The sequence below is a fragment of the Nasonia vitripennis genome (genome assembly GCF_009193385.2).
Source record: "Nasonia vitripennis strain AsymCx chromosome 1 unlocalized genomic scaffold, Nvit_psr_1.1 chr1_random0005, whole genome shotgun sequence".
Classification (NCBI taxonomy): Eukaryota; Metazoa; Arthropoda; class Insecta; order Hymenoptera; family Pteromalidae; genus Nasonia; species Nasonia vitripennis.
The window spans coordinates 2,790,021-2,813,130 of NW_022279591.1; the positions used below are offsets into that span (position 1 = coordinate 2,790,021).

The window sequence follows — 23,110 nt, forward strand, 5'->3', positions numbered from 1 at the left end:
TAATAAGTAAATATCAAATTAAAATATTATGAAATAAAAAATATCACGAGTTTAAAGTATTTTATTATCAAATCTCAATTTAAGAATTTATATAACTATTTCAATTTTCTAATATTTTTAGTTTGAAAATTATACCTTTCACTGTGAATCAACGCGTAATTTTCTCATTTTAAAGTTTAATTTTTTCAAATTTTTACCCTTACCCCGTCGTCAGGAATCCGCGACACATTCCCTCCTCGTACCTCAAGCAAAAACTACAGAGCACACTTTCTGAACCTCATGATCAGCGACTGAAGATATTTTATTTAGCTTTCTTCTAAAAATATTGTATAAGCGTACATTGTAATTGCTTTTCTCTCTCTCTCTCTCTTTTTGTTTGGTCTATCCTAGAATCACTTTTCTTTGTATAATTTCCTTATTTCTAAAATAAAGCTATAGGCTTGTCCCGGCTTTTATCTCTACTTCGTGAGAGTTTATACGCCGAGGCAAGTCGTCTTTATCCCCCGCGAAATTCATTGTGTTTTGCGTTGATTTATTCACCCAACCTTCCCTCACTTATTCCACTATTTTAATTTAGTGTGTGTGTATATATATATATATATTTATATGTGTGTGTGTGTGTATATATATATATGTATAATTTGAACTCATTAGCTTATGTTTACGGGGCCCCGAGTGAGGAGTGAGTGATTGTTTGGGTTTTTAAAATCAATAATTTCAAAGCGAACTTGTAAGCGAGCGAGTCGCTGCCGGCGTCGATCGGCAGTTCGCGGAAGCGGCCATTGTCGGCGAGCAGGTTTCGGCCTCGTGCGTTATTTTCACGTTTTAGCTTCGCGCCGTAGACATGCGGCGTAAACACAGCGATTCTGAAAATTGAGTCGTGATTAGCACACTTATACAGCGCATTCTCAATTATTATTTCGAATTTCACTCTCATTGCTGCATTTAATAATTCCTCTCGAGTTCGTTTGTCGATTATATTTCGGTGTTTTCTTTTCTCGTTCGAAATTTGATTTTGTCCTCTCGTTTGCATCTTTCGAGGCCAGTCTAAGTCGTCGTACACTCCGGCGACTTCCCACGAGTTTTTCGAATTCCTTGAAACTCAAGCTTAAACTCTTGGCGTGCTGGCTCCTGATCGACGTGGCGAGAAAAGATCGGCTGCTGCGCGTAAATCGATTCATTCTCGTAAGGTGTCCCATGCGAACTCTTTGCAGTGTCCTCTCTATGCTAGTCCACACGCGCTGATGCGATGCTCTCAGTACAAGGAGAAGAAGCCCCAGGGTCGCCAGAAGGAGGTTAAGCGGCTCCGGCTCTGTTTCAAGTGTCTGGGACATCATCGAGCGAATTCTTGTTCCTCTTCTGGTCATTGTTTGAAATGCAAGCAAAAACATCATTCCTCTCTTCATGATCCGAGTAGGAGCAGTCAAGGATTATCGTCTACTGTGCCGAAGAAGGACCAAGGGAACTCCGGTAGCGGCTCAGCGGTGATTTTGCATGCTGCTAATTCCTTGGTGTCTTCAAGAAAGATTCTTCTTGCTACTGCGCGTGTGTTAGTGGTAGGCCCTAAGAAAAAGGGCACTTATGTACGGGCGCTTTTAGATCAAGGCTCAGAAGCATCGTTTGTGTCCGAAGCCATTGTGCAGTTACTTGGACCGCCTAAGCGACGTACACACGTGCTACTGTCTAGCCTTGGAGCTAGTGCAGCTGGCACTGCTCGGTCAATCGTTTCACTCACTCTTTGTTCAGCGGTAAACCCAGGATTACAGGTTGAAACTATGAATTATGAAAAAACTAAAAATTATGAAGTCAGTGAGAAGTTGGCGAGAGCAGTTTTCAGGCGTCACTTTAGCTGATTTGGAGTTTGCGATCCCAAAGAAGATCGACATGATTTTGGGTGCTGATCTTTATGGTCAGTTGCTTCGCTCTGGGGTTAAAATATCCTCAACTTCGCAGCTTGTCGCTTAGAACATTGTCCTCGGTTAGATCGTTTCTGGGCCAATGGATTCAGGGATGACACGGCAGGCGGCAGGTGCTGCTACCCAAGCTCCAGTTCAGGCGTTTCATTGCGCTCCTCAGGATGTCTTGGAGAATTTTATCACTATCTTTTAAGATGAAACCGGAGGATGGGAGATGCGAGAGAATCTTCCAGGACACTCATCGTAGGGACGCACAGGGGCGGTACGTGGTGAAGCTGCCGTTGAAGCCTGATCTTCCGTCAGTGGGTGCAGAAACTCAACGTATGGCTCTTGGTTCTCTCTCGAATTTGCATCGTCGTTTTTCACGTGATTCGAGGATTGCTAATTTGTATCGCAAATTCATGGAGCTGTACAAGAAGTTAGGGTACATGACGAGCGTTCCACCGTCGGAAATCCACAAGGCTGACGTCTGGTATCTGCCTCATTATCCAGTCGTTCAATTGCTTCTCTTAATATGAACGTTGAGAGTTGTGTTTGGTACTTTTCGTCGTACGAAGGGCGGGCACTCGCTCAATGATTTTTTGTTAACAGGACCTTTATTGCAGAGTGACCTCTCTTTGATTCTTTTAAATTGGTGTAGGTATCGCTTCGTATTTACTGCCGATATAATCAAGATGTTTCGGCAGATTCAGGTGGAACCAAAGCATGAGGACTATCAGAGGATCATCTGGTCACTTGACGCAGCATCTGAACTAGTTGATGTACAGAGACGTACGTTAACGATACTTTCGCAGGGGCTGATGATCTGTCGGTTGCAATTCGGAAGAGAGTTGAGCTTACCGAATTGTTAGCTTCTGCTGGAATTGAGTTGGACAAGTGGGCTGCAAACCATCGGGAGCTGCTTCCAGATTCATCACAGCAGATATCGGAGAAGCAGATCGGTGAAGATGAGTCGGTCAAGGCTTTAGGCGTTCAATGGGTTCCATCGCAGGATAATTTCAAGTTCAACGCTGTTAACCTCGAGAACGTGGCTGCAGCTTATACGAAAAGGTCCGTCCTCTCGAACATCGCTCGTTTATTCGATCCGTTAGGTTGGCTTGCTGCAGTCACGGTCATGGCGAAGATTTTGATGCAGGATATGTGGATTCTAAAGTGCGATTGGGATTCACCCTTACCAGCTAAGATTCATAAGCGCTGGTATGATTATTGCAAGGGTTTATCCGCATTGCCATCTTTGGCCATCAAGCGTTGGTTAGGTGGTACGGCAAATTGCTCTTACCAGATCCATGGGTTTTCGGATGTTTCTTCTCGAGCGTATGCTGCTGTGGTGTATCTGCGAATCGACGAGGGTAATGGACGTTTTCGGGTTTCGTTATTAGCGGCTAAGTCAAAGGTAGCTTCGGTGAAAACGGTAAGCATTTCCAAAATGGAGTTGTGTGGTGCAGCTCTTCTGGTCAAGCTCATCCTGCCAGTGACGAACCTGGAGTTTCGGCGAGGGTTACCAATATTCGCTTGGTCCGATAGTCAGATCGTGCTTACGTGGCTTGGTGAGCATCCGTGTCACTGAAAGACCTTCGTAGCTAACCGAGTTTCGTTGATCCAAACTGAGTTGCCGTCGGCAACGTGGGCTCACGTTCCGACAAAAGAAAATCCGGCTAACTTGGCGACGCGAGGAGTTTAACCGGAAGAGTTGGCTAACTGTGCTCTTTGGTGGCAGGGCTCGGCGTGGCTATCACTGTCTCCAACTGAGTGGCGAGAACAGAAACGAGATTCTGACTCGTTTTTCGTCTTTGACTAGACTTATTCGGGTTGTAGCGTTTAGCAGACGTGCTCTTAATCGAATTCGGATCAGAGGAACGCCGACAGAGAGCACTTCGTTTCCTTTTCTGACCACTGCTGAGCTTTCTGCAGCTCAAGTGGCAATCATTTGTCAGGCTCAAGCAGGGGCGTTTGCTGAGGAGATTAAGTTGTTGAGATCGGAAAAGAGACTGTCAAAGGGCGATTGGCTTAGCAGTTTAAATTCATTTTTGGGCGAGGAAGATGGCCTCTTGCGTGTAGGAGTTCGATTGGCTCACTTTGGTCCCTCTCTTTCGATCGAAAACACTCTCCGATATTGCCGCAAAATTCTGCTCTTAGCTTGTTGTTTGTCCGACACGCTCACCATCAGTGCCTTCACGGCGGTCCCACCTTGATGTCGAGAATTCTAATGCCTCAGGTTTGGATTCTGGGTAGAAATCGGATTGTAAAATCGACGATTCGCGTATGCCTGCCTTGTCAGCGGGTTAAGCCTCACTCGGCTCAACAACTCATGGGTGAGCTTCCTGCTTATAGAGTGACAAGTAGTAGGGCTTTCTCTCATGTTAAAGGGTCGTATGCTTTGCTACTCGTGCTATCTATCTGGAGCTTGTTGGTGACCTGACTTCAGATAAACCTGACTTCAGCGTCGTTTATCTGTGCGTATCGTAGGTTTGTGGGACGTCGAGGCATTTGCCAAAATCTTTCCAGCTACAACGGCACTATCTTCCAAGAAGCAGATGAGGAGCTAAGAAGTATGTTCCATCGTGCCTCAGACTTCTACAAGAAGGTTAGCGCAGTCCTTGCCAATGATGGAACCAGCTGGACGTTCATTCCCCCTAGTGCGCTTCATTACGATGGTTTGTGGGAAGCAGGTGTCAAGTCAGTGAAGCATCACTTGAAGAGAGTTGTTGGCGAGCACACTCTCACCTTCGAGGAGTTTTCTACAGTTCTGGGAGAGATCAAGGCCTGTCTCAACTCTCGCCCACTAGGTGCCTTGAGTGCTGACATCAACGATCTACGGGTGCCCTCTAGCTTTGGAAGAAATGGTGAATAAGGACTCTGTGAACGCGGTTAGGGTCTGATTCGTCTGTCGGACGGAGGCGGGCAGATTGTTCGAGTTATGTAAGAGCGGGAAGGGGAATTTCGAATTTTGCGGCGAGCGCTGTGGCGAGAGCGGTCGAGCGCATGCGCGCGCCGCTGAGGGCCTCTCCCGTTTTCGCGGGCTCTGGCGCGCGGGAACACGTGCTGTTCAGTTCTGACAGCTCCTCTCAAATGCTCAGTCGACATTGCGCCTCTTATTACTTGCGTTTTGCGAAAGCCTCTTTGTAAATTGCATGCGAATAGAATCGTCATTAACGTCCTCTTCAGGACGATCGACTCTCTTTCTTTTGTATTACCGTGCATTGCGTAGTGTGTGTGCATTTTGCGCGCGGTGTGCTGTTTGTGTGTGTTTTTTGAGTGTTGGGACTTCGGCCACGTGCGAGCTTCCTCGTCGTGCCGATCTCCGCCCGACGATCGCTACTTATGCAGCAGGGCTGAAAAGGGTCTGCCCGTGGTCCAGGATTGGTTCCCTCAAAACGTCGAGGCGTCCTGCAACCATGGAAGGTGCATCCCACCCGCGTGCGGCCAGGGCTTTACGTCGCGCCGTCCACGTCTCCTTCGGCGAATAAGGTAGGAGAGCTCTCCAGCGTACGAAAGGTACCTCGCGGCAATAGTGTTCAGTTACCTGCGTTTTTTCCTTTTTTGTTGCCTATAGTATAGTCTCTTTATTGTATAAGCGCCAAACAGCGAGTTGGGCGAGCGCCGCGCAATGGAGGCTTTGCGTGACGCAACGGCGCCCTCGACGCCGAGCGACAGGCTTCGCGAGGGCGCGATGAAAACAGTAACTCGGCCCTCGCAAAAGGATCTGCCTGTCCTGATGATGATGATGCTGCGAGGCGCCGGAGACGATGATAATGGCCGTGGCGTCGGAAATTTTCAAAATTGATTTAGAGTTAAATAAACATAAAATTAATCGTGTAATCGCAGTTTTAAGCTTCATTTGCTACGACCTATTGGATGGAAAAGGCTAGAACATCCTACTACACCTTTTTTATTCATCATTGTATTAAACTAGTGCTGTAGAAAAACCTTACGACTTGAAGAAAAAAGAGTACGGCAACTTTGTGGGGCATGATTTGATCTATATTATTCCCAAAAAAATTGTATTTGCTTGAACGCAAGTTTCCCCAAAATTGCCAAAAAAGATAGGTGTCTGCTTTATCTGCGACATACTGTATATTCAAAAAGTAGAATTGACTTGGACAGCTTTAAGGGGATGTCGTAGCTAAAAACACTATTTTTCTATCACACATAATTTTTTAAATTAATCTTATAATGAAAAACTGAGTCTGCAGCGCTGTAATGTTAAGACTAAAGAATCGTCCTATCAAAGGAAATTTTGATCAGACTTTTTGTTTTTCTAAAAATTTGGAAATACAAACGGGTGTTTACGCGATCGGAGCTAACCCCAAAATAGTGTTAAGTTTAATGAATCATTCTACCAAAAGAAAATTTCGATCGGACTTTTTGTTTTTCTAAAAGTTTGGAAATGCAAAATACCCCGTGCGGTTTTGCGAAACTTTAGTGACGACATCCCCTTAAACACTAAACCAATGGTTTTTTGGTGATTTCTAATTAGTCACCATTTTGTCAGTTTTTAGATGATTTAGGCCCATCACCTATCGAAACTTTTTTTCTTGGACATATCTTCAATTTTACATCTTGATTATTAAAATCCATAGATTAGAACTAGAGTTTTTAGTTTTGTCGCTAAGCTTTGTTTCAGAACTATGACTACTTCTCTAACATCAAATTTGGCTAAAAGCGAGCATAATTACACGCAATTTGTTTTCCATCCTGACGCTTATGCATATATCTGCGCTTGCCACTGCACCAACTAACTATGCACGCTGCACTTTGTCTCACATATTGCGAGAAATGACACAGATGTTTTGATTATGTAACAAAGCACCGTCTTATTGTTAGTCGCATTGTACACGACTAACGTCTCTGAGATTATAGTGATAAAGTGACAATTATTGATGTTGTTGTTTTACAGTTGTATTTAATAAGTTTAGTTTAATATTTATTAATTGTAAAGTACCTATGATTTATCTTAACAACTTACTATTATTAATATCCTGCGCACTCTAGATGGTTCTAATCACCCTTTGTGGCAGATGCTGATTATATTATCTACACGCGTTCACGTGGCAATTTAAAATAGGGATGGTCAACTGCTCTTGCTAACACCGGAGATTCCACTCGACGGACCTTAGCTTGTACTTCTCTCGGTGGCACTGATCTGTGTTCAAAGGACTTTCCGGTGTATGCTATACCAAAGGACGGATTTAGCACGCTCCCAGGATGTTGGACGGATTTAGCACGCTCCAAACACTAACACTAGCAAACACCGCCGCTTCACCTTAGAATCAGTTGTAGCCGACAGTGAGTAAGTCACTACGCAAAAAGGCTCTGCGTGGATCGGCTCCGGGGTTTTTAAAGTCTCGGTACCGATTCACGTAGTTATGAAATTTAGATGACAAAGATCGTGGTAGTCCAATCAGCATTCGTCACAAAGGATCGACGCGTACACCTTGTAGTCATCTTTCACGCGCACGAGGAGTGCTGACACAGAGGTTAGAGCACTCGCTCCGATTTTCGGCGCTCAGTTGTGTAATGTCGCAGTCGGATGCACCTGCGATCCGTATGCGCTCTCTACGTGCTCACACGGTTGCCGGTTCGCAGGATGTACAAATATATAATTTAAGAGTATAAACGTGGGACATTACAAACATATGTAATTTTCTTTTTCAGATACATATTAAGCAATTTACTTGTATCAACTTTTTCAATAACTTTATTAGAAAATACACAAACTTATAAAATTATTATTACAAGCCTTTTAGAGGTTTTTGTAGAAATGTTCGACACTTATTCGAGTTGTAATGATAAGGATTATTCGCTGAATGCGTCTATAATCGCTAATCATCGAAAAATTGCCACGTCAGAAACGCACATGCGAGACTAAAATTTTTTACAAATTGTTATAATAAAAAAAAAACATAAAAACTGAGGCCTAGGTAGATTGAAATCTATTTAATACAAGCTGAGATCGAAGCAATACAGTTTTTAGTTATACAGAGTATACAGGATGAGAAAACAATTTTTTAACCCTTAGGATCTTTAAAACTAACAAGTTTTATAAAAAATGGATTATGGTGCTGGATATAATGCTAACTAAATCCAAAATTTGAACTCGATTATAAGTTCAAAAGAGTATTTTTTAGCAAGTTTATTAAAGCTGACGATCGATGTAGTGTTTCGAATGTGTGATGGTAGGTTGTTCCACAATTATAAGGCACTGATATGAAACTAGTTCCTTAGCGTCTTCGTTGCGGAGGCAGGTATATCCAGAGGTATCACCTCTTCCCTTACAGGCCAGAGTGTCACGCGGAAGTCGAAGTAAGCCAGTACGTATTATGGTACGGCTGAATTAAACATTTTGCGAAGAAAACAAGTAGTAAAATACTTCATGCGTTTAGTGGTAGTTAGCCATTGCAACTTCCGCCTGCACGGGGAGATCTTCTTATCTCTCCTTACACCATGGATGTAACGAATTCCTGTATTCACGAGCCTTTGTAGTTTTAGGTCAATCTCCTGAGTCAGGCTGAGTCAGGTCACAGTATACAAGAGAGCAGTAATGGATAATTGAAAAGAGGAGCGCTCGCACTAGGTGCTTGCGCAGCCTGAGATCGATACTCTTTTTGAAAAAATAAATCCTGTACATTAATTAGTCAATGAGCACGCTTACACAATTGCGTGACATACTCCTTTCACGTGAGTTTAAAATCAAGCACCAATCCCAGATTACGCACAGAAGATTCAAAATTGACCTTAGCACCCCCAATATTAATGAAAGTATTAATTACTAAAGGCGTTTATGTAGTAGGGGGAGCCCAGGACAATTGCTTTAGTTTTACTAACGTTGAGTTTTAGCCGGTTTTGTGCAGCCCAGCACATTATCCTCTTGGCGTTAGTAATCATCTTGGGGGTAAGATGGGAAACATCAGAATCTTGGCAGAAACAAATATCATTGATGTACAATGCGAACAGCAAGGGACCCAAAAAAACCTGCGAAACGCTGATGTTAAGACGCCGGGGAGACGAACGTTCGCTATTGTCACCATCGACGGCCTGCTTTTTCCCAGTGAGATTGGAGGCAAACCAGTGGATGACCTGCTTTGAGAAGCCAAAAGTGGATAGCTTTCTCGGGAGCCTGACGTGACATATAGTGTCAAACGCCTTGCTAAAATTAAAGTGAAGGAAAAGTGTTACTTTCTTTTTGTTTATCCCAACCTTGGCTTCATCAGTTAGATTAATTAATCCAGACTGAGTGCTGTGGCTAGTGCGGAAGCCTGTTTAAAAATTGTCTAGCAAAGCCTTGATTCAAGGTTCTCTGAGACTTGCCTGTGCACCAGCCACTCCAAGGCCTTGGAGAGAAAGCAGAGAAGTGAAATCGGATGAAAGTCAGTCAGGACTGTTGGTGAACTGGCTTTGTTGAGTGCACGCACGAGCGACAATTTCCAGACAAAGGGGTAGCAGGGTTCGCTTAGAGACAGGTTAAAAATATGACTTAGTAGAAAGCGAGAACCGGCAATGCTTTTGGTGTTGGTTGATGTTGACAGCGGACAGAATCCAGGCTAAAACAGAGCTTAGCTCAGCGTCGGTGGTGATGACGGTGGCGCGCTCGTTGTCATCATTACAGCGCATGTAGAGTTTCCCATCTTTCACGTAAGTTCGGCAACCCTGCCTCCTCTTGGCCTCTAGCCTAGCCTTTGAACGTAGCTTATGGACGTCTAAAGGAAGGAGATTGTTGATGTTTATGAGCCCTTGATGGTCAGGACTCAGAGCTTTTGCATCCTTCAGCAAGCTTGCGTCCAGTTCGCTGGTGTGCAGCTAACGTTTTCGGGCTTTGGCGACGACGATTGAGCGAGTGGGCGCACTTGAGGAGAGGGTGACGGCTAATGGTGGTAGTCTGACTTTACCTATGGCGGTGTCGTTTGTTGCATTAAGCCTTCCCATGGTCCTGATGGATGCCACGTCTCTCCTCAGGATCGTAGGGTCAAGCGCGTTCATCACTGAGTACGCGAGGAGGTGCAGCGAGGTATCACGGTTGTAGTGTAGGCCCGTGACAACAACAACATTGTTCAAGGTCTGTTCTTGGCGCCTCTTGACTTGCCAGTTCACTGCGATGGCTGTGGATTTCCGCAGTGCTGGGTACAGTGCTGCTGTTGTCCTGCTGCGTTGACGGGCTCCTCGATGTCAGGTCTTGAAGTTGTGCCTGCAGCTCAGTGATAGTAGACTCTGCATTGTTTATGCGAGATTTGAGCACAAGCAGCTCATCGAGGGTCTTGAGTCGCGTTTCTAGTGGGCCTAGACGCTGCTCAATCCTTGAGACCCTCTCGGACACGATGTTCTGTGTCTGGAGGGCCTCCACCTGAGCATTGCGTATGTCGTCGAGGGCTTCGCGAATATCCTTTAGGACAGCTTCAATCAAGCGTGAGAGAAATTAATTCAAAATAGAGTTTTTGATGCTCTAGAAAACAAAACAAAAAACAACCGTTTCGAATAAATTACGGAGTCTTGTCAACACCTGTTTCACTGGGGTATCCATATCTGGTGCCGAGCGCGAGGCTGATCTAAGTAGTATCTTGGCCAAAGCCAATAAGGATGGTCTCACTTTTCGTAAAGTTATCTTTGCAAACGTGGTTTTGGCTTTTGTTCACTTTTCGTTTTAAGAGAAGTGGAACGATAGGATACCTTACAGCTTTCGTGTAACATCTTTTTCAGCCCTATGACATCTCTTGGTTACCTTATTTAAAGACTTACTTTCCTGTTTAGTCATTCACGGTGTTTGAAAGAACTCTCGTTCGGCGCCCCTTAAGAAGAAACCTATTCCATCTGCTGTTTCGGATTTATTTTTGTGCCTCCTAATAACTTTCTTGATACATTGTGTGTAAAATGTATCCAGATTCAATTGTATTTTCTTATAACTTTTGCCGTGATAAATTTGGAATATAGTTCAAAGTATATTTATAAGACCATAACTATACATAAATTAACTTTCTTCAAATAGCTCTATCAATTGTTGTAGGTGGCGTTTATTTTCTTTGTGTATAATACCATACACTTCAAGAGACTTAGCCACCTTACAATTATGATTATTCTCTTTCTAAAGATTCTTCAAGTATTCTAGTATTATACGTATTTTGAATTCGATTAAATAAGAACTTTTATAGGTTCCGTAATAGTCCGGGCGCTGGTGCCATCTGAGTGTAAATTTCGAGTTCCCCTTAGTAACTTGGAGTTTTTCTGTGTTTTTTGGGATGCTAAATCGAAATTTGTTGGTTACGAAGCCCGAATCCGAGTTAAAAATCAATAAAGTTTTCACAAAATACGATTTGCCGCGATTTTTCGAGCTGTTTTTCCCGTTTACTCTCGTAAAATCTAAAAATTCAACAATTTTTAACTTAAAAAGTATGCGTTTTACAAAAAAAGTTGTGAAAGCACTTTCGATTCAAAAATACCTAAATAATGTAACCCATTTTTTTTCAATTGCAAATAACGATTATTTGTTTATTGCAAATCAGTAATTTATTTATAACGAAAAACTGACGGGTTTCGGGCTTTGTAACCAACAAATTTCCATTCAGCATCCCAAAAAACATAGAAAAACTCCAAGTTACTAAGGGGAGCTCGAAATTTACACTCAGATGGCACCAGCGCCCGGACTATAAAGAACGACAAGGCATAAAATGTGAATTATTATTATTCGCGATCCTATTTTAATATTCGAATCAATTAAGTAATTATTAAACTTATGATAAAGCCCTAAAATTATGCTTTTATGTTTTCTTTTAAATATTAGTGCAAGGGCAACCACGGGCCATTCTGTCATGGATAGCTAATACTGAACGCAGCTCTTACTATATGATGAGTGTGGATGGACACAATCTTTATCGATTAAATTATCCACTACAATTAAATAAATGGTATCATTCCTGCCAAAGTTGGAATGGCCACACTGGAGAGTGGCAAATTTGGATCAACGATGAACGTGTAGGAAGAGGATTCAACAACCGGGTAATAATAATTAAATAATCACTACATTTAATATTCACTTTACCCTAGTGATTTTTTCGTTGAATTTGAGACTGAAAAGAAGTTTTTTTTGTTTAGAATAAGTTAAACCTATGATAATTGATTCAAACTTCCTACTAAACCTCAAAAATAATTCAGATGATAAATACATATACTTGCTTATTATTTATAACATTTTTTGAGCACAAAAATATAAAACATTCCCGTACCGCCCTCGTGCCTAAAAAGTACTTGTTGAGAAAAATATTCGATATTTTGAAATACGTTTAAGTCAAATTAATATTTTGTTTTGTTTTTAAGTATTTATATTTAACAAACAGTTAGTATAATTATTATTATTATTAGTTTTAGAGAGAGGGAGAGAAGTATAAACGCCCTAGGCGCTTGGGCAGAACTTACTATAATTCTTTCCGTGTAGACACTCTCCTACTTGAATAAATTTTTCCTTTTCTAGAAGATCACTAGAGCTCCCAAGTAGGTAATCTCTTTATTAAGTGAGGGTAAACATTTAAAAAAATGAAAATTTGAAAGAATGAAGATTAGAAATTCGAAATTTATTAACTGAGACTGGAATGAAAAAAATTATAAAACAAAAATGTTGAATTGAAATGTTGCAAAAGAGGATATTTGTGTTTGAAATATTGCGAAACGAATAATTTTTGTAAAATTAAATTTTAGGTTTTTAAAATTATATCTTTCTAATATTTAAGATCTCAAAATATTACATTTCGTTATAAAACAATTCGCTATTTTCTTCTTTTAAATTTTTATTTTTTTACATTTTTACTCTCACACCCCATTGTTGTCATAAGTTGTGAAATTATTTCCCTGATGCTGATATCCAAGCTCAGTCAATCTGAGACACATCGTTAGGACCTTATCGTCATCAAGATGGCGGGGGCAGAACGATCCCCGTCTGTTCTATAAGTGCGATCCTAAAGTAAAAGTTTCATTAGTAGTGTGTGTTATTTGTGATAATGCTTACCATCATACACATTTTAAAAAAACAAAAGGTACAATAAGACTGTCGAAGCTGCTAGGAATCTGTCCTGATCATCACGATCTAGACATAACCTCAAAGGAAGCAGAGATTGTACTGAGTTTCGAAGCCAGAAGAGTAATTGCTCAAGTTAAACTGCATGAAAAGGAAAGAGTCCAAGAAGAAATATTAAACAATGTTTCTATAAAAGTTATAAACCACAATGCCGATAGGAATAACCGCACTATCGTGGGAAAAGAAAAAGATAATTATACTGTTATGAAAGCAGAAATTGTATTACTAAGACAACTAAATACTGAATTACAAAACAAGAATAACATTTTAAAGCAACTTATAAACAAAACAACCGAAGACATGGAAAGATTGAAACACAATCATGTGAGTTAAACCTTAACATATGCTGAAGCTACAAAAAAAGAATTTACAAAAATGAATCATATTCTGAAAATCATGGTCATACTGAAAACAAATCAAGTAAAACAAAAAAACTGTCAGAACAGTAATTTACAAATTACTGAGCGAAATCATCATACCAATTCAAAAACTTCAGGAAAATAAAGACGATGCCGTTGTAATAAAATGTGCAAGTAAAGATGACGTGGTGAAATCGAAAGAACAGTTAAGTAATAAAATAGGTAGTGAATACAGTATACGTTTAGAACAGCTAAAAAATCCTAGATTAAAAATTGTGGGGGTTGACAGCATTACGGATGCTGAGTCTCTGGAAGCTGATGTCATCGAAAGAAGTTTCAGTAATGAAGACCTATACTGTAATGTAGAACACACTTTCATGGATAGCAAAACTAACTTGAAAACTGTTATCATCAGTGTCGATGCTGACACATATAGCTTTAATGTTTGAAATAATTACAAGAATTATGTCGGTCATCAATGCTGTCGTGCCTATGATAAAGCTGTGTGTCTGAGATGTGTTGCTGATCATCAAACAAAAAACTACGATGATAAAGTACCGATTAAATGTCATAACTGCTGTTTCGGCAGAGAAAAATATAAAGATAATAAAAATAAAAGTTTGTGATAGAAAGAAAAATTAGCAGCACTGATTATCCAACTAAACCTAAAATTCCAGATTTCCTTGGATTTAATGGAAATCTATCCAAACCGTCAACGGCAAAGAAGAACACTGCAGACCAATGACACATGAATAATAAACAGCATAAAAAAACAAAATCGGCAGAGACAAGGTCAAAGGATGAGTAAATGTGTGACGTAGGATACTGCAGCGTCATCGACAACGAAACTGAAATTCAAGATGCTGACGTCTTGAATAACATAGTCGGTGTTAGTGATTTTAATATCTTGTATATAAACATAAGAGGCCTTAAATCTAATTTCAAACCTCTAGAAATATTCATTGAAAGACTGACAACTAAGCCAGACTTGAACGTTTGCTAGAAGTCATGATACTTGAAATATTTAGAATATTTAACCATAAATAATGGTACAAATGTTAGTGCAACAACGTTATACAGATGCCATGATATTTCGAAAATTGTATTTTTAAATTCAGTGAACGATTACATTAAAGCAAATTATTCCTGGAAAAATCATCTAGTGATTGGCGATTTTAATATTAACATTAAAAAAGATGATGCAGAGGCAAATGATTTTTTAAATAATTTTTTAAAAACAGGTTTCGTACCATTATTTACCAGTATTAGGAGGCCAACCAATAACAACCCGAATCTGAATTCTTGTATAGACAACGTCTTTTTGAAAACAAATCATCTGAATGCGAAATCTTACAAGCTGTTTTACTGATCACTATCCTCGTTTTGTAGCTTTATCAGTTAACAAAAACAAAAATAAGCAGAGTAATAAATATAAATATTTAAATTATAAAAAATTAATTTATGAAAAAGAGAATTGGGATCGAATAAGCAGTTTACATGATCTGAACATAGCTGTTGAATCACTTATTAGTAAAATAAAGAAAAACCACTGCCAATTCATTGGCACGTAGTTTCCTCCGACTAAATTAATATCTCCAATAAATAAAATATTGTTTTAATATATCTATATATCTGCTTGCTATAGTATGAGGCAATTTTTGATACATAATTTAATATATAAGTTTTGGATGGATCATTGGCCAAAAGTTTGGAGACCGCTCTTTTTTTATTATAGAATAAGAACACAGCCGTCAATTTCTCTTTCACAGAAATTCACGCATGTTTACATGTGTTCCTAACCAACCTAACGATCAAAACAACTGGCTATTCATTGGATAGGTCGCTCGCGGAATTTTCGAGAAAACGATTTTTCCATTTTAGCTCTTTACTTGAAAATCGCACAACGAAATCGTTACAAATTTTAGCAGCAGATAGCTTTTTTTATGGTGAATCACCAAATAAAATTTTGAAGCATTTAACTACATTGTTTTAGAGATATAATGAATTAAAAAATTTTCAAAACAAAATTAAAACCTTGATATCTTACGAACCATAGGGGTTTAAAAGCTGTGCAATGAACTTAGCCAAAACACATAAAATATCTACTTTTTCCCGAAATCTCAAGTTCAATAAGGCCTTTTTGCCTCCGTAATCAAGGCACAAAGAAAACTCATTTTTTCAGTTTTTGATTTATTACTGAAAAAATAAGTGGTTAAATCACTTGAAATTTTAATGGGATATAGTTTGACTCGTGATACATCGAAATCATTTTTTTTCGCGAGGTCATCACGTTTAGTTTCAGAGATATGAAATAAAAAAAAATCACTTAGTTTATTTTATCTGCCGAACAAAGCGGTCGATCCCGAGCACCAAACGAGGAAAAGTAGGTAATTTTATTCTCTTTCAAATGCATTATAGCTAAATTCTTTGTAACAGTAGGATGATTGAAAAAACGCAAAATAGTGTTTTTTTAAAATCAAAAAATAGCCATAAAAAATATAGTTGAGAAAATAAAAAATAACTGTTTTTCCTACATTCATATTCCAAAAATATATATGCATGTTAAATATTATTGATATTGACGGAGTAGTTCCAGAAATATTACGGTATACATACACACACATCCATACGGCCATTTTCTAAAAACACTTGATTTGAACTTCTAACACACCAAAAAGTATTTTCTAGACGTTTTGACGAAACTCAAAATTTTACTATTACAAAGCTTCCTCTAGGATGAAGCAATAAATACTAACTCAACAAATAAGAAAAAATGACCCAATAACAGTCCATGGATAACTCAAGGCATTATTAAATCGTGTCTAAAAAAGGGAAAGCTATACTATAATTTAAAGAATGATCCGAAAAACAAAGTGTTAATAATTTAGTACAAAACGTATGTAAGATATTTAAACAAGGTTATAGTGTTACGAGTGAAGAGTGCAACAAAAAGTGACGGACCCCGGGCTTGAACCGAGATCCTCTGGCTTGCAAGGCAGACGTTCTGTCGTCCGCCACGGCCGCCACCACATTGCACTCTCCTACTCACTCTCTTATAGCAATTAGACACCCGTGACGTATATTCACATGTGACAATAGCAAAAGCTAAATATTCATACGGAAAAAAAGGCTCAACAATTTCAATTTCAGAATAATAGTAAAAAATTATAGAAATTTGTAAAAGATAAACCATACAGAAATAAAGATAGAAAAAACAATAAGATTGATTATTTTGAGAAAAATGGTCAGAAGATTTCAAAGCTTGTAGACATAGCTAATAACTTCAATAACTTTTTTAGTCAAGAACCGAAAGAATCATTTTTAATCAACCAAAATCAAATAACTTATCTATCTTTTTGAGGCCTACTAATAGAGTTGAAATGAAAGATAAAAAAGGAGGTGTTGATGAAATTAGCACCAAAGTATTAAAAACCATAATTCGTTACATTAAGCAATCGTTGGAACATATATTTAACTTATGCAATGTTAGTGGTGTTTGGCATACATCTTTGTAATCTGCTGAAATAGTTCCTATTTCTAAGTCTGGCAAAAAAGATCTTGCTTCAAATTACAGACCAATTTCCTTAATCTCAAACGTAGCAAAAATACTTGAAAAAATTATATATGAAAGATTCTGACCCTTCTAAAATAATTGTAGCATTTAATCTGATAAACAATGCGGTTTCAGAAAAAATAAGGGAACTAAAGACGCCTTAGCTTACATAACGAAATTTATTTCTAACAATCTGGACAAGATTAAAAAAACGATTGCACCATTCCAAGATTTGGCCAAAGTCTTTGATACAGTTAGCCATAGTAAACTTCTTACATAATTAAAAAAATATGGAATTAGAGGAACAGCGCTTAGTCTTATGAAAAGTTAACTGACCTATAGAGTACAAACAGTAAAGTTCCTAGACAGTAAAAGCGGCGGGCTCCCACTGAGTACGGGTGTCCCTCAAGGAACTATACTAGGTCCACTATTATTTATCGTTTATATAAATGACTTATTAAATATTGTGCTTAAAAATTGTATTGTATCATATACAGATGATACTGTTATCCTCAGTTCAGAAGATACCTGGCAACAATCAAAAAGACAGATGAATAACTACTTAGTTGTAGTTCAAAACTGGATAGCGTCAAATGAACTTTCTTTGAATATTTCAAAAACAGTTTTTATTGCATTTGGTATCTGCTGTGATCAGGTGCCTTGAGATCTGAATATTGTTATTAATGATAAACTAATCGAAAGAGTTAATTTTACTAAATATTTAAAAGTTATGATTGATTCTTAAATTAAATAAGACTAGCATATAACATATGTTGTTAATAAAACTAAATACTTGTTATTTATATTTACTAAGTTGTCAAAAATTATGAGCCAAGAAACGTTGTTAATTTTGTATCATGCACTCTCTAATAGTATTGCTAGCTCTTAAGAGACCATTAAAAATACATGAGTCTCTTATAATTGAATCGTTGTCATATTTTTACAAAGATCTTCAAAATAAGTTTAAAAATTCTCTAAGTATTACAAGAAATAAAGAATTGATTATACCGGAAGTATCGAAAACGATTAGTTTTAAAAACAGTGAATAGGTAGTTATTAAAGCGTTTAATTCTCTTTGTCAAGAATTGAAGCTATTAAAGCTTGATAATAAAAGTTTAAAAAACAGAATCTCAAACTAAATCAGAGCTAATTAATATATTTGTTCATACTTTTACAAAATCTTATAATGTTATACTAGGCTATAGTACACACTACATTTAGTAATTATATGAGATGTGCAATGCCGTAAATGCCCGTAGTCTAAACGTTTTTTTAAATAATTTTTAATGTAAACCAGACCTATGTACAGGTAGCTTTGTTTACCTTTTTAGGTTGTATGTTTAGTTTAATTTTATCATGTATAATTAAACATAAGCATGCATGTAATTTACTCTGGTTAATAAATAAATAAAAATGTGAAATGGCTTCCACTTTGATTTTACTGTTTGCTCCCTATCCACCTTGTCCATTTTTAAACAATTAAATCTGAAATGTTTGTATCCTGTGATGATCTGAGACCTGAGTCTTCCTCTTACCTCCATCGGCACACTCAGTCCAGTTCACGTTAGTGTTCTGTTTTGTCCTGCCTAATTTTTGCTTTAGTTTAAGTATTTTTTTTTTGTTATATGTTGTGTTGCTGTGGAGTATGTATCGACAGAATAAAATACTTTGAAACAGTCAAAATAGTCGCGAACCGTGTATAAAGTTCGAGACAAAATAGTTAGTGTAGGGTATAAAAACACACTTGACGATCGAAGATATGACCAGAGATCATTAGGCTCTACAAATAATGATCAGATGTCAGCTCTACCCTCTGTAGTAGCGATGCCACCAGAGGGACGCTGCTCGTGCGTATTGAGAGCTTAGAGAGGAATCTACTCCAATACGTCCACACACTTAGGATAACCACACAGCAAACAGATGGAAAAATCAGGAACGTCAGTCTCACTTCCTGTATAAAAAAATTGCATATAACTTTTACATAATATTAATTTGCTTAAATTACTATCGAAAACGTCATTTTCAGTTTAATTTATTCAAATTCCTCCAATTCTAATTGAAATTTTTGCTTCCTTCAAGAGAAAGCTTTATAATAGTAAAATTTTGAGTTTCGTCAAAACTTCTAGAAAATACTTTTTGGTGTGTTAGAAGTTCATATCAAGTTCTTTTAGAAAATGTCCGTATGGGTATGTGTGTGTATGTGTGTGCTAACTACTCCGTCAATATCAATAAAATTTGACATGCATATATGTTTTTGGATTCTGGATTTGGGAAAAACAGATATTTTTTATTTTCTCAACTATTTTTGTATGGCCATTTTTTGATTTTTAGAAAACACTATTTTGCGTTTCTTTTTTCAACTATCCCATTGTTACAAACGATTTAGCTATTATGCATTTGAAAGAAAACAAAATTACCTACTTTTCATCGTTTGGTCCTTGAAATCGACGCTTTGTGCGGCAAATAAAATGAAAAAGGTGATTTTTTTAAAAAATTCATATCTCTAAAACTAAATATCATAACCTAACGCAAAAAGGCCTTATTGTTCATTGCACAGCTTTTAAACCCCTATGGTTCGTAAGATATCAAGGTTTTAATTTTGTTTTGAAAATTTTTTAATTCATTATATCTCTAAAACAATGTAGTTAAATGCTTCAAAATTTTATTTGGTGATCCACCATAAAAAAAGCTATCTGCCGCTAAAATTTGAAACGATTTCGTCGTGCGGTTTTCAAGTAAAGAGCTAAAATGGAAAAATCGTTTTCTCGAAAATTGCGCGAGCGACCTATCCAATGAATAGCCAGTTGTTTTGATCGTTAGATTGGTTATGAACACATGTAATGCGTGAATTTCTGTGGAAGAGAAATTGACGGCAGTGTTCGTATTCTCGTCGCTAGAGCTGCTTTGCGAACGTCGTGTCCGCACGTGTGCTACCTCTCCGCACTCTCCTCTGCGGAGCCGGCTTCTCAGTTTTGCGTTGCAACCGCTTGTTGCAACGCCCGCGGAGACGGCGATATTCGCGATGAGGACGTAGTGAACGGGAAATAACAAGCCGGGAAAATAAATCCAATTCCCAGAGTATCTCGCGAAGCTTACGCGCGCGAACGAAAAAGCCGTTACTCGGTGCCGCTGCACCAAGTCGCAAAGCTGTAGCCGCTGCTACCGCTGACACGATAAGAAAAAGGCTCAGCCCTACTTACTCGCTGTCGCCGTTCTCGGTAGGCGCGCGCCACACATTCGCACACACTCTGCGCCGGTGGTGTTGCTGGCTCACTCGCTGGAGCCGACGTCCTCTCGTTTGGCCGCTGATCGACAGGCCGGGTCGTCCTTGCTTCTCGCAGCTGGACTTAGACGTCTTCTTCTCGCGATCTCACACACACTCTCACTCTCTCGCACGCTATCGGTCGTTGCTCGATGCCGTCGGTCTCACACACGAAAGCTGACGCGTTCGCACCTATGGCCGGAAGCTATCTCCTTGTCCGATGGACCGCGACTTATACGCGAGGCCCCGAATCTTGCCTCGCGCTTGCGCAACATCGCGTTTCAACGATGCGCGAATCTACCCGATTTCGCACGTCGTTACAATATATATATATATATATATATATATATATATATATATATATATATATATATATATATATATATATAAGGTTAATAAAAAATTATTTCTTACATAAAATTAAAACAAAAGATATTCCATCTAAGTCCTATTGATGGTTAGAAATTACTGTTTGTGTAAAAGTTTTAAGGATTTAAAAAATTAAAACTTCATCGGCTTTTGAACTTAATTTTGAAAATAAAGATTTTTTATGATTTTTCGCTTTCTTTAAACGGTAACAACTTTTGATATAGAAAACTATTCTTGACCAACTAAAGCTTAAATTAAAGCTGTTTTTCTGTACTGTATGCCTGATAATGTGGAAAGAGGCTGGCTCGACAGGGAAAAGGCAAGATACTCTTCTCTACGGAAGTGCACTAGCTTTATTAGTCGTCTCTCCACATATCTGATTTGTACCTTGTACGATTATCAGTTAGTTATATGCATTCACAAGTTGCGCATCCAGATATAAGTACATGATGTTAAACAATGGCTCATTTTCTGAAAAGTAATAATAAATAATTATAAGATAAATTATCAATTTTGAAAAGGAATAATTATTTAGTTATCCTTGGGTAGAAATATATATATATATATATATATATATATATATATATATATATATATATATATATATATATAAGTTATAAGATTTCAATAAGAGCATTTCTGTTAACGTAAGTTATCATTATCGCTCTCATTTATTCTGGCACGTACTACAATACATACTATCTATTTATATTGACGATGAATATTGAACTTGGCCTAAACTTGTTCTAGCTTGGCATGAATATAGATTAAACTTGGTCTAAACTTAGCAATATATATTGAACATGGCCCGCGCTTAGCAAGATACAATATAAAGATGTTATATATTTCAACAAATACTGATTTATCTTTTCTGATTTGAATTTAAACAGCTTGTTGGGCATATAATCAAAGGAGGTGGAGTTGCTATTTCTGGTCAGGAACAAGGACAACTGGATCAAGGCCTTTTGAAAAGTGATTTGCTGGCAACAGGTAAGTTTCCTCTGTTTATAATATACACTTTATTTTCTTTTTATTGATCATTTTGACTAATTTGACAGGCCAAAGGGCGACTTACCTATCATTCTATAGCATGCAACTATTTATTATATCAAGTAAAAAAACAATCAATAAATCTTTAACTATACTTTACAGAAATATATTATTTTAACAGCACTATAGTTTTTAATAAAGAAAAATAATTATTATTTTAAAGTGCCATACAAAAATTATTTCTCTAAATGTTGGAATCATTGATACAAAACCATTATTAAAAACTACACTTTGGCTGTGTAAAACTATGTTCTCAAATAAAAATTGATAATAAAATACCTTTTTCTGATTTATCAATTCATGAGTACGGCGCCCTCGACTGATCACTCGTGTTTGAATCATCACCCTTACTAGAATAAGCGAATCCCTTCCCCTTTTCCCCTATTTCTACAATATACTATTATTTAAAATAGTTATTTGAGAATAAATTAAAAGAAATGTTTAATAACAACAAAAATTTTAACTATATTTTTTAGTCTCTAGTAAACGTTTTAAAATAGAATTTATTTACAAATTTCCACATTCATACTATAATTACCATAACATAATGTGATTCAAGCACCTGTGTCGTAAGCAAATCTAACAGTGTATAAGTGATAGATTTCTGCAGATCCACCAGTACAAAAAAGATTTTCGATGCCTTAAAGCAAATGAAGCCTGCAATAGCTGAAAAATTATATTTTCCTAATCCGGGCATGAAATCGGTCCTTTGTCATGCCTGAAAGTGGGAGAGAAAATTGAACATTTCGATCGTGTTTTGCTTTGTTTCTAAGGAAGCTGTTTAAAAACATGTTCGAAGTGTGTTTTGAAGTATGTTAAGTCGAAAAATACTGTTTTTAGAAAATGTCCGAATAGATGTATGTGTGCGTGAGTGCGTGCGCGCGCGAGTGTGTGTGTGTGTGTGTGTACGTATGTATACGCCTGTATCTTAGCTTCTACAAAGCGGATTTTAAGCCACCAAGTCTCATTTTCCTTGTCTTTACTGTAAGATGGTGGAAAAAAGTCCGTTTTTATATTAAAATTTTTTTTTATAGCGATTTTTTTAGTTTTGAGAGTTCCGTTTTATTTGATAAAGTTATAGAAAGAATTAATTTAAGTAAATTGTTTGACATCTACCTTTTAGAAAATAAAATTAGCTTTCTTTTTACCACAGTAAATTTATATTATCATTCGTTGTTCTTTTTTATGAAACGGATCTGTAGAAAAAAGGCCAAAAATCGTTCTTCACAACTCAGGCATGAAATTAACCTCTTTACACACCAGAAAGTAGCGTAGAAAATCGTTCACTCCAAGCGTGTGTAAAAAAGCTCGGACTTGAGTGGGGAAAAATAATTATTTTCCCCCTAGGGGAAATTAGGCCATTTTTCCCCGCTAAAAATACGTGTTTTCTAAGATTTTGCAAATTATATAACTTGTTTAAATACACGCTTACTAACAACTGTATTGTAGACGACTTGAAATGCACGATTCCCTAAACTTCTTTCTGGCGTTGAAAGAGGTCCTTTCACGCCCTCGTTGTGAAATAGTACATTGTGCAACAAGGGG

General features: G+C 37.9%; 2 protein-coding genes across 40 annotated transcripts in view; one reads left to right on the top strand and one right to left on the bottom strand.

The window, feature by feature from the left end:
- Positions 1–23,110, bottom strand: part of LOC100118566 (coiled-coil domain-containing protein AGAP005037) — a 1,551,999-nt gene that overhangs the window by 990,388 nt on the left and 538,501 nt on the right. The window lies entirely within an intron of this gene.
- Positions 1–23,110, top strand: part of b6 (ENSANGP00000029450-like protein) — a 123,425-nt gene that overhangs the window by 16,341 nt on the left and 83,974 nt on the right. For all 3 annotated transcript variants that reach the window (XM_031920731.1, NM_001170904.1, XM_031920729.1), the window contains 2 exon segments: positions 11,686–11,900; positions 21,406–21,505. In XM_031920731.1, the coding sequence (XP_031776591.1) occupies positions 11,686–11,900; positions 21,406–21,505 (315 nt within the window).